The 15,734-nt window shown below is 40.1% G+C and overlaps 1 protein-coding gene across 1 annotated transcript in view; it reads right to left on the bottom strand.

Annotated features, from left to right (window-relative positions):
* Positions 1-728: 728 nt before the first annotated feature.
* The window catches only part of LOC109867266 (RNA polymerase II elongation factor ELL2-like), a 43,107-nt gene continuing 28,101 nt past the window's right edge, over positions 729-15,734 (bottom strand). Inside the window, exons 5-12 of the mRNA XM_020456323.2 lie at positions 13,468-13,712; positions 12,818-12,942; positions 11,302-11,419; positions 10,484-10,940; positions 7,983-8,046; positions 5,406-5,577; positions 5,243-5,287; positions 729-4,414 (exon numbers count right to left, since the gene is read on the bottom strand). Coding sequence (XP_020311912.1) covers positions 4,304-4,414; positions 5,243-5,287; positions 5,406-5,577; positions 7,983-8,046; positions 10,484-10,940; positions 11,302-11,419; positions 12,818-12,942; positions 13,468-13,712 — 1,337 coding nt within the window. The 3' untranslated portion in view covers positions 729-4,303. The remainder of the gene's footprint in view (positions 4,415-5,242; positions 5,288-5,405; positions 5,578-7,982; positions 8,047-10,483; positions 10,941-11,301; positions 11,420-12,817; positions 12,943-13,467; positions 13,713-15,734) is intronic.

The raw sequence follows: 15,734 nt of genomic DNA, 5'->3' as shown, positions 1-15,734 counted from the left end.
ATTGTTTACTAGTGTATGATTGAACTTAGTGCACTGTAGTTGGGTGCCATAATGCTTTATTTTACAGAAATTTGACGGATCAAGAGTTGCATCATCCAGCCAGCATGGCCACACTCATCCAAGCCCACCAGTTAGCATCGTATCCTTTATGGCCTTATCATTAGTTATAGAGAACTATATTTTCCTCACAATGAACAGAAATTAAGTTCAAATGTCTATGCAAATGTCTATGCAAATCATGTATTCCATAATAGAAAAGCATTATTAATACAGTAGATTTCTATGCATAATGCAATGTATGTAACAAAATGGGTTGAATTCGATTTCTTTTAACAGTTCAATAAGAAAATAAAGAGATCCGATGGACTTTTATGCAATTATTCACAATGCTGATGTAAAGGTACAATTATTTGAAGTCCTGAATTGAACAAAGTAAAAAAAAAAAAAACATGGTTAATTAGCAAGCAGTTTGATAAATGTGGCCCCTAGGACTGAAACATATTGAGAAACACTCAAATGTAGATGACTCATTTGGGGTTGAAATCTTTAATTTGGAGAAAATATTTGTCCTTCTTTGCTTAATTGATTTTATCTAAAGTATTGTAGGGAATTGTGTGATGCACATTCACTATTCAATATGATGATCAGTTTGTGGTGCAAGGATTCCCTGAAAAGTGCTGAAACACTGCCACCTTAAGGAAATATATAGCAATTTATAAAACAAACAATTATTGATGAAAATAGCTTTATTTATTTTTTCAGAGACATTAATACATTTTGTAGTATTTTTCTAGAGGAAAAGTTGGTGATAAAGCATCCCCCACAGACAATTGCAAATATATATATATATATATATATATATATTACATTTACCTTTCGCCAAGTAGAGGCTTCTTGTCTGTCTTGAATAGACTGAGGAAATTGGGCAAAGAAGGAAGCAAAAAAATAATAGTTACAAATTTGTTCTCAAAAGTCGACAATCTGTAGTGATTTATACTAGACAAGAGATTTTATTTCACATTTCTATTGAGACATTTCATTTACCAATATCAACGAAGTAAATGCAACAGCGAGACAATAAAAAAAAAACATGTTCTAGAGTTGTTTGATTTGTAAGCAATATGCACATTAAATGGCATTTTGCATTTCAAGAGCACATTGTGGATATCTTAACAGTTTAAGGACCTTTAGCCACAAAGCTGTAGTCCTACACATGAAAAATACAATTTAGGGACCAATAATTTGAGTACATATATTTTGTTTCACCTGCGTGTCATGCAATCAAATCAATTATGAAAGATAACATTATGTTAAAGCCAATGTGACTCAGATTTTCCTATTAGAAGGCACCTCGCTAACCTCGTATATCACAATTAGCACTTATTCAGATGAATATGGCTCAGTCCAATACTGCACACAGAGACAGTGGTCTGTACTAGTCTCATATCTGGTCATGTGCTTTCCAGAATACCACAGTCAGTAGCATATATTTAATTTATTACATTTAGAATTCAACAATAAAAAAAGAAGCCAAACTGTGACAGAAGAACTTCCACTATGTGTACATGTCAGGGATGAATCTAGCCCAGTCAAGCACTTCTGAGAGACCTTTCAGACATGTTTCTATACAGAGCTCTGAAACCATGTGGTTTGTGACAGTGGTGAAGAATGGTAATGGATGAAAAAGGCCCTTAACATAGTCACAATTCATTTTCTATACTCCATTCATCATTATCAAACAGATATCCACAGAGCACTCATGAGGGGAACAAACAGAAATGAACCTATCACAAACACAAAAGAATTAAGGCCTAGATTCAATCGGATCAAGCGTTAAGCGGTGACAGCAGACACCCGCATAGCGGATGTTGTGGCCCTCAGAGGTGGAACTGCATAGGAACCTTCAAATCGGTGAGCAGCTGCTCTTGCAACCATTGTCACAAAGCCACAACCGCCCCACTCGCGTTAGATGTTCAGAAGGAGAAAGTGTAGGTTATACAGGAATAATGACGACTTGAAAAATCGTTCAACTAAATAATGAGGGTTTCTATTATCATAATCGAGGTGCACATTACATCACACGTTACACTGTTCCATAGTGTAAACAAGACGGCATGAGATTTCCTTTAATGCGACTCCGTGTAGTCAATTGCAATGTTGGCTTTATCTATAATGCAGGGAGCCACTTGTGGATTTGACAGCTCTAACAGCTCCACCTCATAGACCGTCAAAACAAACGCTATGCGGATGTTCGCTAAAGCAGATCTGATTGAATCGAGCCCCAACTCACATGGTAGAGGAATAGATCAACAATGTAAAAAGACGTGCAGACATATAAGACGCAGTATTGAAAGCATTACACATTAACATAAATTATGCATTTCCTTCAACCCCCAAAAATGTGAACTAAAATACATGATCCTAAAACATTATATTAAATTGAGCAGATTAAAAAAAAGAGAGATTACATTACATTTCAGAAAGTCAATATCAGAGACATGTAAATGTGTTCATGGTGTGTTAAGGCAAAATGAACTATCTTCCCTTTACATTTAAGACAGCAATTAAGTAGCAAGATAGTGTACACAGACACTCACATTGATTTCATTACTGCTTACAAGTAGTCACTGTATTTGAAAAAATATATATCTTCAAGCCACAGATAATCAAAGTGAACTGTATGAAATCCCAGGTGATGACGACAGGTACACCCAGAGAGGTTCAGTTAATGTGGTCCAGTTTGTGTAAATGCATCTACTGTAGACAAACACACCCAGTAGCCCAATGTTGTAATGGAACATTCACCGATTCAAACTGAAAATAAACTGTCCCATCTTGCTGAGGTGAAATCTAGTAGATTGCTACAGCAACATTAAGAAATACAATGTTACCAATGGTTACCACAGCATTTTCCTACAGAGCAGTTTCAACAGCAAGAGTGAAGAAGTTCACACAAGTCAGAAAATAGGTTTCTGAAATCTCATCTTTGAACTAATGATTCATCTCTGATCTATCTAACCTAAACCAGGTTGAAATCCAAAGACACCAAAAGCTTCATGGGATGGGAGCAAGCCTGTTTCTTGCTGGGCTGATAGAATACATCACACAGGCACAAGCTTTGTAATATAAAAATGGCTTTTGGAAACACTGTTAAATGCTCCGGCATTCCACCCAGTCTCACAAATGTATTGGACTATTGATCAAGGTAATAAAATATTCATTAATATTGTATGAACTGTATTACGATCATCAAAAGGTCAGAGAATACTGGCTCAAACAATGAGAATAATGTATCCAGAAGGATAAGAAGGTAATAGAATGCCATAACAATTCAAAAATATTACTTTGGCGTTTGATTGCAGTTCTTATTCAGATTAGTGTTCTTTCAGTAATGATGTGGTGGTTTAAACAGAAACATGGGAGTATACTGTATGACTAAGATGGCATTTTACTATATCATACAAATATCAAGATTCATACACATTTTCTTCAGCATAGAGGGGGCAGTTGTTTCCAATGCCATGGCCCATATTTGATGAAGCAGAATGGCTCAATTACTGCAAACGGGAACTACAGACTGAACGTGAAATGTGGGTCAGAGGCGAATGTATAGGAGATTTGACTGGCATGTCTGATTAATGACATGTACTGTATCATCAACTTTAACAAATAGAGAAATGATCAACTCAAACAGTTCACTTCTTGTTCATAGTGGTCTGAGATATTTCCACATAACATTGCATATCTTCCAGCGTCCCCTAATCTTAATCCAGTGATTACAACCCTCTCTATAGAAATCAAGATCTTATATCACTATTTTACATCTATACATTCAGTGAAACAACAAACTGCAAATTGTACTGGGTACTTAAATATAGCATGGATAGAAGACTGGGTGTGAAGAGCATTTATTCTCATCTGTCCTTATGATTGTACCATCAAACTAAGTCTTTCTGTGTAGTCATGGCAATAGACCAAACGTTAAAAGCATTGGGCAGGAGAGTTCATGTACATTAACATTATGGGTAGAAAAAGGAATTTGGCTTAAATTGCCAGCCATTACAACAACACTCGTCCTCAAAAATGATTCATTTGATCACGTGTCGCTGGTCTTGGCCCACTTCATATAAGAGAACCTCTCTCCCATCAACACTTGGAGGAATAAAGTGAATGTGTGATTCATATGTGATTAAAGTCCTTAACACTCCAGACCCAGGCTCGGCTGGTCAGTCTTTTGGTCCTGGGGAGTCTTTTGGTCCCTTGATAAAATAGCACCCTGTGGCAGCAGGGTGCAGGCCAGTCACTATGAAGGGGCCTGGATACAGTCATAGTCCAGGATCAGACCTTTGATGTGAGACAGTTTCTGATGCAGATACTCGCATCGCTTCTTCTCTTCTCGGTAACCAGGAAACTTCTGCAAAGACAAGGCAGAGGGCCGTCAGACAGCTGGCATTATGGTGACATTGACAAAGTAGAGGGGCGTGTAGCGTTTGGGAAAAGATTATCCTCAGAGGTGTAAGGAATTAAGTAAAAATAATTTAAAGTACTACTTCAGTCGTTTTTGGGGGGGTATCTATACTTTACTATTCATATTTTGGACTATTTTTACTTCAATACATTCCTAAAGAAAGTAATGTACTGTACTTTTTACTCTATACATTTTCCCTGACACCCAAAAGTACTCATTACATTTTGCTTAGCAGGACAGGAAAATGGTCCAATTGCCACACTTATCAAGATAACATCCCTGGTCCTCCCTACTGCCTCTGATCTGGCAGACTCACTAAACACACATGCTTCATTTGTAAATTATGTCTGAGTGTTGGAGTGTTCCCCTGGCTATCCGTAAAATAAAATAATAATAAGAAAATAGTGCCATCTGGTTTGCTTAATATAAGGAATTTGAAATGATTTATACTTTTACATTTGATACTTCAGTATATTTTAGCAATTATATTTATATTAGAATAATTAAGCATATTTAAAACCAAATACTTTTAGCCTTTTACTCAAGTAGTATTTTATTGGATGACTTAATTTTACTTGAGTCATTTTCTATTAAGGTATCTTTAGTTTTACTCAAGTATGACAGTTGGGTACTTTTTCCTACACTGTTGATCCTAATAACAACATTAATATCACTGGTATGAGTCAAAGTTCTTTGTGATAACCATACAGGCTATAGTAGATAAGACAGGCTATAAAATAATTCAATAATACTCCCTGCTCATGCATTACTTACCTTCTTATATTTTCTGTATTTCTGCAGTATTTGGTCCTCCATGAGCTGTAACGGAAGAAGACATTTAGTAAGCCCTTGAAAGTTCATCAAGCCAGGTCTTTAAATGTTTAAACAGAAGTGTTTTGTTTTGTGTACGGTAATGACGTCAGTTCCTTGCTCATACCTTGTATTCCTGTGTACCGGGGGAGAGAGTGTTGATCTTTGAGCCCAGCTGAACAAACATCTCTGTGATTGTACCGATCCGGTGATGCAGGGCCCTGTACTCATCATACTCCGCACAGAAATCCTCCTTGTACTGTTTCCGTTGCTCTGAGGCTGTGATGATGTTGTACTTTCTGGAAAGAGAGACATTAACATCTTGTGAGCTGTCATTTCAACAACCACAGGCCCATGGCATCCATCCACTATGGTCTGGTCTAGTCTGGCCAGCTGTGACAGGCAACGTGGAATGGCCACATCAGGAGGTAGAAATAGACAGGTTAGCTGACAACGTCACGAAAACAATGCGCACACTTCGACGGGGCAGAAGGCTGTGTATTGTTGTGATTTTGGATGGCCAGATACAGTAGTTAGCAACAATGACAAAAAGCTGCCATGTGGGGAAGTGTAGGTGGCTTGTTTCAGGTCATTGTATCTTGTTACCATGTCTTGTTTTGAGGTGTTTTGACTTTAGTTTATGTCTATGCTAATATGGCCAAAAATTTGCTAGCTAGCTAACCAACAACTGTAATGATGTATTTTCATTTCATTTAATTTCACCTTTATTTAACCAGGTAGGCCAGTTGAGAACAAGTTCTCATTTACAACTGCGACCTGGCCAAGATAGAGCAAAGCAGTACGACACAAACAACAGAGTTACACGTGGGATAAACAAATGTACAGTCAATAACACAATAAAAGAAGTATATATACAGGGTGTGCAAATGGAGTAAGATTAGGGAGGTAAGGCAATAAATAGGCCATAGTGGCAAAATAATTACAATTTAGCAATTAAACACTGGAGTGAAAGACGTGCAGAAGATGAATGTGCAAGTAGAGATACTGGGGTGCAAAGGAGCAAATAACAATATGGGGATGAGGTAGTTGGGTGGGCTATTTACAGATGGGCTATGTACAGGTGCAATGATCTGTAAGCTGCTCTGACAGCTGATTCTTAAAGTTAGAGAGGGAGATATGAGTCTCCAGCTTCAGTGATTTTTGCAATTCGTTCCAGTAATTGACAGCAGAGAACTGGAAGGAAAGGTGGCCAAAGAGGAATTGGCTTTCGGGGTGACCAGTGAAATATACATGCTACGGTGGGTGCTGCTATGGTGACCAGTGAGCTGAGATAAGGCGGGGCTTTACCAAGCAGAGACTTGTAGATGACCTTTAGCCAGTGGGTTTGGCGACAAATATGAAGTGAGGGCCAGCCAACGAGAGCATACAGGTCGCAGTGGTGGGTAGTATATGGGGCTTTGGTGACAAAATGGATGGCACTGTGATAGCAAATTGGATGTAGTCTGAGTAGAGTCTTGGAGGCTATTTTGTAAATGGCATCGCCGAAGTCGAGGATCGGTAGGATACTCAGTTTTACGAGGGTATGTTTGGCAGCATGACTGAAGGCAGCTTTGTTGCGAAATAGGAAGCTGATTCTAGATTTAATTTTGGAGCTGTTTAATGTGAGTCTGGAAGGAGAGTTTACAGTCTAACCAGACACCTAGGTATTTGTAGTTGTCCACATATTCTAAGTCAGAACCGTCCCGAGTAGGGATACTAGACGGGCAGGCGGGTGCGGGCAGCGATCGTTTGAAGAGCATGCATTTAGTTTTGTTTGCATTTAAGAGCAGTTGGAGGCCACGGAAGGAGTGTTGTATGGCATTGAAGCTCATCTGGAGGTTTGTTAACACAGTGTCCAAAGAAGGGCCAGAAATATACAGTATTTGAGAGAAAACAAGTGCTCATTGTGCACATTTATTTAAGTTTTCAATAAACATTGGAGATTAAATATAGTTTCCATATAATAATCTAAACCATGTTTTATGCCACGTAGCAGGCGTAAAATAAACACCTTATACTAGATCCCCTACATAATGATCTTGATTCAAAGAAGAAAAAACTATCAGAGGAGGTTCAACCAAACCAGTAACTGTGGAGGAGTTAAGATGGCGTGTCGCCTTGTTAACGTCCAAAGTGGAAGTTGTGCCACAGGCTCTCTTTCCATTTCCTCTGAAAACCAGAACATCCAGGACTCAGAGGCTACTAATCAACCAACCCATCTATATAAACATGCATTCATCTCTCCAGCAGGTGGCACTGCAGATTAGCAGAATGATTGGCCTTTGACTCAGAAATGATTGCACAGAGATGTGTTCTCAAGATGTGGAAATGTAAGACATTAGATCATTTGTTTTCTAAGTCATTCTCTGTGAAGCTCTGTTATTACTGAACACGTGACAGACCATTTAAACGTTCACATTTTCCACTATTTATGTGAATATTTTCAATCTGAATCCAGACCTTTTTGAACAAATCACATTCCTTTCACAACAAAAGTGGTTAAAGTAGTCATAGCATTAAAGAAAACATTGAAGCAACAGATGGTAGTAACAGAACTTGAGACTTTGAAAGCACATACTGGCTTCACTTCTGCCATGTTTACAGTTTGAATGGGTTTCAAATAACAGATTAACCTAGCAGCACCACTCAGCAACCCAGGGCTATTCTGGAGGATTTATGAATGAAGCAGTGTGTTTGAACTTACATGAAATAGTCGGGCAGCTCTTCCGGTGACGTACGAGTGACAGGTGTTTTAGCCCCCTCATGGTCTGGAGATAAACACAAGCAGAGGGAAAAAAGGTTCATGTAATCTGCCAATGCAAACGTGACAAAGCTCATATCATACTAAGGCTGATGGAGTCGTTTATCAGTGCTACTGATAAGAGACCTGCTCCAAGGCAGGCGGTGACGCCAGCAGCGCCCCAGATTGGGAGGCAGAGCAGCCTGCTGACTCGATGGACCGTGGGTCACCCAGCTGTTCCACAGTCAATCATGTACACACTAGCCAGGGAACGGAATGGGGGTTGCTCGTGGAAAGGGATTACCTAGTCAGTCGTACAACTGAATGCCTTCAACTGAAATGTGTCTTCCGCATTTAACCCAACCCGTCTGAATGAGAGGGGGGGGGGGGGGCTGCCTTAATCGACATCCACGTCTTCGGTGCTGAAGCTACATACACAGCACCCTTTCCACTGAAAATGTGTCTTCCGCATTTAACCCAACCCGTCTGAATCAGAGAGGTGGGAGGGGGGGGGGGGGGGGCTGCCTTAATCGACATCCACGTCTTCGGTGCTGAAGCTACATACACAGCACCCTTTCCATTGGAAATGTTCTTCAGCTCACTGATTTAGTGTCACTCTGTCGAAAACCTACAGCATTTCACCATGAGCCTTCTAGATAAGTCACTTAACCTATTTGGGATAGGTTCCTTTGAAGTTTCATAATACTTTTCCAAATGAGGTAGTAGTTTTACTACTGCAATAAATATGGGTAATAAAAACAGACATTTTGACTGTGATCTTTGCTATTTTTTATATGCAGAGTGTTTGACAATATTTATGTATAAATGGAAAGTGTTTATTCGTATGTATACAAATACCGGGCAGTCTATGCTGTAATCTTGTTGGCTCAAATAAACGGAGTAGGTGCTTCTTCTAATGATTAAATTGCTCTGATTTCCATGTGGGCATAGGCCAGAAGTAGTGTAAATCAGGGATCCCGTTAGGAAAATGTGACGCCAGATATTTGACCGGAAGCGTTTTAATTTACCGGACATTTGAGAGATTTACCGGACCCATGTGCATTGGTATACGTAAACTGATTAGGGCGTCCACCCACAATGCTTAGAATGACAGAAATCACCTTTAGATTATAGTAATTCCTATTACCAGAACATGCAAGTCAAGGATGCAACGTTGTCGAAATCTGATGTGCACTTTGTAGATGTTAGAATAACTGTCCACATTTACTTTTCCTCGGACAACAAGACGAGTAACGAGCAGCAAAATCACTAGTCTATGTCAATCTACTATCCCCCATAGTAGAAACGTTTACCTATTATATTGGTCAGCTTGTATAGAAAAAAAATGCCTATTCCAAACAAACTCTGGGACAGCTGTGGGACGATAAGTCCCAAATTCATACGGCCCAGGCTAAATATGTATATATATTTAAAAGCAATGATTATTTTGCAACAGATCAGAACGTTTAGCTATAAATGTTGATGAATGATTATTTCTTCACATTATAAGCGCAGCAATGTGCACAAGGTAGTAGGGTACGCACGAATGTTTGCTCCATAATACAATTAGCTGTGCCAAAATGGCACCTCACATGCAAGCGGTTTCATGTGACAGTGATGAAAATATCAAATCAAATGAACCAGCAATGCAGTTTTAAGAAAAAATAATAAATAAATAATTAATAATAAAATAAATAAAACTAACACAATAAAGTAACAATAACAAGGCTATATACAGGGGGTACCGGTACCGAGTCAATGTACAGTTTAGTCTAGATAATTGAGGTAATATGTACATGTAGGTTGGGTTAGAAATTTAGAAAGAGGGGAGATGCAACAACTAGCATGGGTTGCTAATATGACTAAGATTGTGCCTTTGTCTACTGGACAATGAAAAAAAGTTTATATAAAATAATTGCCTCCACAGATAGGGTCTGATTGTGGCTAGGCTACTTTGAAGCAAGGTAAGACATCCCTCATAATATGTTTCAAACAATTAAGTATGTTTTCAAAATGCATACTGCCTCCAGCTCATTGCAAGGTGGTTTGTTGTTTGAGATGCTGTACGTGTGTGATGAATAAGATACATAACAAATATACTGTACACAAGTGCCAATTTAATTCCATTAAATTATGCTAATTTACCTATAGCCCGATAAGCATGACCAGTTAAATGTATTTACATTGACTGGTATTTCCATCAATGATTAGGCTAAAAGCGTTATTTGCAATAGGATTTATTTTTCTCGCGGACAATTGACCAGCAGCAATTTTATTTATTGGCTTTTAAAAATAAATGATCAGCTACTACCGGCTATCGGAAACTCTGCTGTAAATATACCCATGGATATGATTACTGTATCATTATCAACATGTTTGTTTCTGCTATCATTCTAGTCAACAAGGTCTCAAAATTATATGATTTAGTTGAAAATTACATTAGGAATGAGAGGGTGCTTTCTTACCATTGAAATGTTCCTGGTTCTGCTTCAGGTCGGGACTGTTCTCTATCCAGTCTTGTTTTAAGTGCTCCCGTTCCTTGTCTTTGTGCTTCTTGGACTTCTTCTTTTTGTGCTGGCCGTTGGCTAGCTGCTGGTCAGTGCAGATGGAGGGCTCAGTTTGTGGGGCCTTGGGGCTTGGTACGGCTGGGACCGGCTCGGTCCTCTCCAGCTTGGGAATGCTGGAGGAACCATCCAGTTTGTGCCGCGTGTAGAGACCATTAGGGCTTCCCTGGATGTGATTGTTGGTTCTCTCAAACTCTGTTTTGGTCTGTACACTGGTGTTGCCTGGACCAGATGAGCTACGGGCTCCAATGGGACCAAGGTGTCCATTGGAAAGGGACTGCAGGGGTAAACTGTGGTCTAATAGTCTTTGCTTCTTGGGGGTCTGACAATCAGATAGCTCAGAGGGAAATGGGCGTTTCTATGTGAAGGGGTAGAGAAGAGGTTTTACCTGTAAGACTTTTTGGCAAAGACTAACCATTAAAACATCCCAACTGGCTCCTGAAAACGGCAGTGACTGAACTGCCTCCAGCACTCACATAAATAAAAAGCAGATGCTGCCACACCAAGAAACGTTCCTCTCATTTCTTCCGTACTCAATCTTATTCTGCAGTATGTCTTGTCAAAAGGCATAACACTGATCCACTAATCAAACAGAAATAATTTAAGCCTTGAAATTAATCTCTGCATTCTCTTTAATTTCTAATGAATATCAAGAAGATAAACAGTGAGGAAGGGCAGGACGTAGAAATTATTTTAGAGTTAGGAAGGTGGGTATTTACCAAAGAGGGAGTTTTGACCGGGCTGAGTTGTGACGGAGAATCCCCAGGGGTTTTGTGGAATGAATGGTTTGACTGGAAACTCTTCAACTGGCTACTGCTGCTCAGTGGCTGCAGTTTCCTGCAACATTAGAAGGGGAAGGCATTTTTACTTTGCTATTCCGTCTATATTAGGGAAGATAATTTAAGCTTTAAACTCGACTTTGGACAGACGTATTAGTTTGTAAATAATGGTTCAAACTCCAACTGCAATTGTATAGTCTCCAGTGAAGTGAAAGAGTTGGGGCATGTTAACAGATGAAAACACAACACAACAAAACAGAAATAACCATTTGTTTACTGTAACTTCAGGATCAAGATACATAAATTACAAGCAAAGTATGCCTTAGATGTGGCTGTTTATATTCATATTTGCAAAAGAACAAATAGAACCACGCTGTCAGACAGAAATTACACTCCAAAATATTTTACAACACACCAGTTTTCTACACGTCACCTCAAAGTGAAACTGACAAGTTTGCCAGCATGTTTCAAAGTGTTAGGCTATCTGTAGATTACATCTGTAAGAGACAGGCACTAAGGCGGAGCAGTGTCCAGTCATCTCAGTGAGGAGAACAATGGTGCCAGATGCAGGCTATGTTAGGCTAAACACTCCTCTCTCCACTGGCAATCTGCTTCCTCCAGCTCCTTCCTCACAGAAATCTCACTGGAATCAGAGTTCCATCATACCTCCCACAGCAGCCACATTACCTTTTTAACTAGATGATCAATGGAATCTGCTGGAAGCACCACTAGCTTTCAGGACATTCCAGACATGAGATCCTCTGACAGACTAGGCTGCCAGCCTGGTTGGATTCTGATACTAATCACATCCACATTAAGTTTCTCTCTGAGATAAACTATAGAAAAAGGCTCTTCATTATGATTCAAGAACGGTCATATAGTTATGAGCCAAGTCAACAGCACCCGTATCCTGTGCATTCAAAAAGCTCTTTCTAACATGTGAGTCAGTATTGTAAACAGAAGGGCAACAGCCAGTTGCACAATAAGCAGGCAGGACGTGGACATCCATCCAAAATGATGTCCACTCTCTCATTCTGAAAAGCTCAGCCAGGCTACTGTCCTCTACATTAATGCTATTTGGCAACACCATGCAGAGAATATTTCTCCCCCACCCACCCCATTAAAACATTATCTGTGCAAAGATATAGTCATTTAGAGTCTCTCCTTTCAACATGATCACAGCAGCCTGCCACAGTAATCCAGTGGGCCTGCAGTCTTAGTGCCAGCACGTTGTCAAAAAGCATCAGAGCCCCCCCGCTACTGAGGAGAGGTAATCATCCAAGTACTGAAGCTTACAATGTTACATTAAAATGAACTACAGACAAGGGGGGCTCTCCACCACGACACCAACATCATGTTGATATAGAGGGAAATATTAAAATATTCACTGGTGAGAATGAGAAGGAGAGTATGATGGTAGAGAAGACAGGTGAGTAGAAGTACAAGCTACACCCACCTGGCCAGGAGCCTATGGATGAGCTGCTTCTCTTCCTCTAGGTAACCGGGCCAATCCTTCTGGACATGACTGTAGAACTCATCCTTCAGAGTAAAGCTGTGGTCTTTGGGATTCAGTTTAGCAACCTGCAAATCAATGACAAACACATTTTAACCGTCTGTCTCTAAAGCATTAGTAGCAGTTTTGACCCTGGTTAAAAAAAGGATCAAGTGGCAGGCTGTCAAAGTTCAATAATACATTGTTCACTATTAACAAGTAATTCATAGTAAACACAGCACTTACACCAGCACTGTGTTCAGTTAGAGTCACAAATAGAATGGCTCCGTGACAAAGAGAGAGAGAAAGCGGCGAGAGAGAGAGGCTCCTTTGCAGTGTCTACATTTGGAACCCCTAGAGGGGTTTAGAATTGCTTATAAATGCACCTGAATCCCAAAGGCACATTTCAAGTTGCTGTGATGTTTTACATGTGTTTCATTTACCTAAATAGATTAGGTTTATTCATTTCAAATGTATTACAATTGGACCACAATATGCAAAAGTTGTGCGTTATTGAGTTTGATCTCTAGCCAGTGAAACCAGCGCCTACCATGCACCTGCAGCCTAGTGCCAGAGTACAGTTTTAGTGTCGTGTTGTGTTCTAGAGGTCTCACATCGTCCAGTACTGCTCCCAGGTCAGCCTTGTCCTTAGGACTGGCCCTCTCCCTCTCCAGCCACAGCAGCAGCTCAGGCTTCCTGTAGGCCTTCAAGGCCAAGACGTGGATGATGCGGTCTCTTAGGGGCCGGAGGGCCACTGGGCTGGGGGCCCCGCTCCTCTTGTTGCTGGGGGAGTGCTTGTTGCTGCTGCTGTCCATGCTTGACGACAGGCCCTGCTTCCTCTGGATCTTCACACATTTACCTGACAGAGAAAAGTAGATACACAGAAAGGTGCCATTTGATGAGAACAATGTTAGTGACATAGAAACAATATTATAGACATAAAAGCTACATTCTTACACGTCTAAGCTACTGTTACCAAGTAAAGAGTAGTGGTTTTGTGCTCTTGTCAGTCGGTGAAAGTTTCAGCAATTACCACAATTATCACTTGGATGATCTAAAGCGCTCATAGAAAGCCAAGCAGTACACTGGACAGGTGGGATGGGAGGATTATGTTCTACCTGCCTCTGGACAGGTTTCAAATAGACTGACACTGCTCTGAGCCCAGCAACTCAACATCAGGCCAATCCTCAGGCCAGTTATGCAAAAAAGGCCTGGTATAATGTGTGAGACAAGGGCCAGAAGCAAAACCTGATGTGCTTTGTCTTGACAGATGTCTGTCATAAATACAGTATGCAATCACTGCACACAGGAATAGCACCTTGCATCCATAGCAGGAAATAGCATCTGAACAAACATGTTTAGCCAGAACTCAAACAGCCTCATGTACACATACAGTGTTGGTGCGCAGCGCCAGGCTTGGAGTTCAGTGAAAGAGTTGCCAGTGAAGTTAACCGGCTCCTGTGCAAGCAGAGGAGCATGGAAAGTTAAACACCTCACTGCTCACTCATACACAAAGGCCTTTTCTTCCTGTTGCAGCACTAATTCTCCTGGCTCCAAGCCAGCAGGACATGGCGGTGCTTATAGATATATCTCCCAACCCTGATCTCATTAAAAAAGTTTAAGCTCTGCTTTGAAGGTTGCTATAGGACGGAAAGCACAGCATCTTCATGGAAGCAGAGTGGTTCTGGTACAACTGGTATCTACTATATTAAGTAAAGCTGGGGCCCAGCTGCACTGTACAGTGCGTGAAAGAGTTGATTTACTCTATGACATATGGACCTAGATGATTTACATACTCTGTAAAATAATGTCTGGCACCATGCACTCAATTTGACATTTCTAAAAGTCTACAGTTGTTGCACAACTGGAATGTAATAATGTTAAAGCTAGAATCTGCAGTTGCTACATCCATTTTTGGACTTCTAAATTAATAATATGTACCCATTGATTCTTGAAGAATATAACTTATAAATGACTTATGAGCATAGTTCAACTGTTATAGAACTCAAAATAAAAACTTGTTTCACTCCAATGTTTGGAAACAATGTACAGCTGAAGTGGGAAGTTTACATACACTTAGGTTGGAGTCATCGTTTTTCAACCACTCCACAAATGTCTTGTTTACAAACTATAGTTTGGCAAGTCGGTTAGGACATTTACTTTGTGCATGACACAAGTCATTTTTCCAACAATTGTTTACAGACAGATTACTTCACTTATAATTCACTGTATCACAATTCCAGTGGGTCAGAAATGTACATACACTAAGTTGGCTGTGCCTTTAAACAGCTTGGAAAATTCCAGAAAATCATGTCATGGCTTTAGAAGCTTCTGATAGGCTAATTAACATAATTTGAGTCAATTGGAGGTGTACCTGTGGATGTATTTCAAGGCCTAACTTCAAACTCAGTGCCTCTTTTCTTGACATCCTGGGAAAATCAAAAGAAATCAGCCAAATCCTCCTAAAAATAATTGTAGACCACCACAAGTCTGGTTCATCCTTGGGAGCAATTCCAAATGCCTGAAGGTACCACGTTCATCTGTACAAACAATAGTACGCAAGTATAAACACCATGGGACCACGCAGCCGTCATACCGCTCAGGAATGAGACGCGTTCTGTCTCCTAGAGATGAACGTACCTTGGTGCGAAAAGTGCAAATCAATCCCAGAACAACAGCAAAGGACCTTGTGAAGATGCTGGAGGAAACAGGTACAAAAGTATCTATAGCCACATGAAAACAAGTCCTATATCGACATAGCCTGAAAGGCCGCTGAGTAAGGAAGAAGCCATTGCTCCAAAACCACCATTAAAAAAGCCAGACTACGGTTTGCAACTGCACATGGGGACAAAGATCATACTTTTTGGAGAAATGTCCTCTG

Source organism: Oncorhynchus kisutch, linkage group LG22 (genome assembly GCF_002021735.2).
Source record: "Oncorhynchus kisutch isolate 150728-3 linkage group LG22, Okis_V2, whole genome shotgun sequence".
In the NCBI taxonomy this organism is placed as follows: Eukaryota; Metazoa; Chordata; class Actinopteri; order Salmoniformes; family Salmonidae; genus Oncorhynchus; species Oncorhynchus kisutch.
This window is presented reverse-complemented; position numbering and strand designations above follow the sequence as displayed.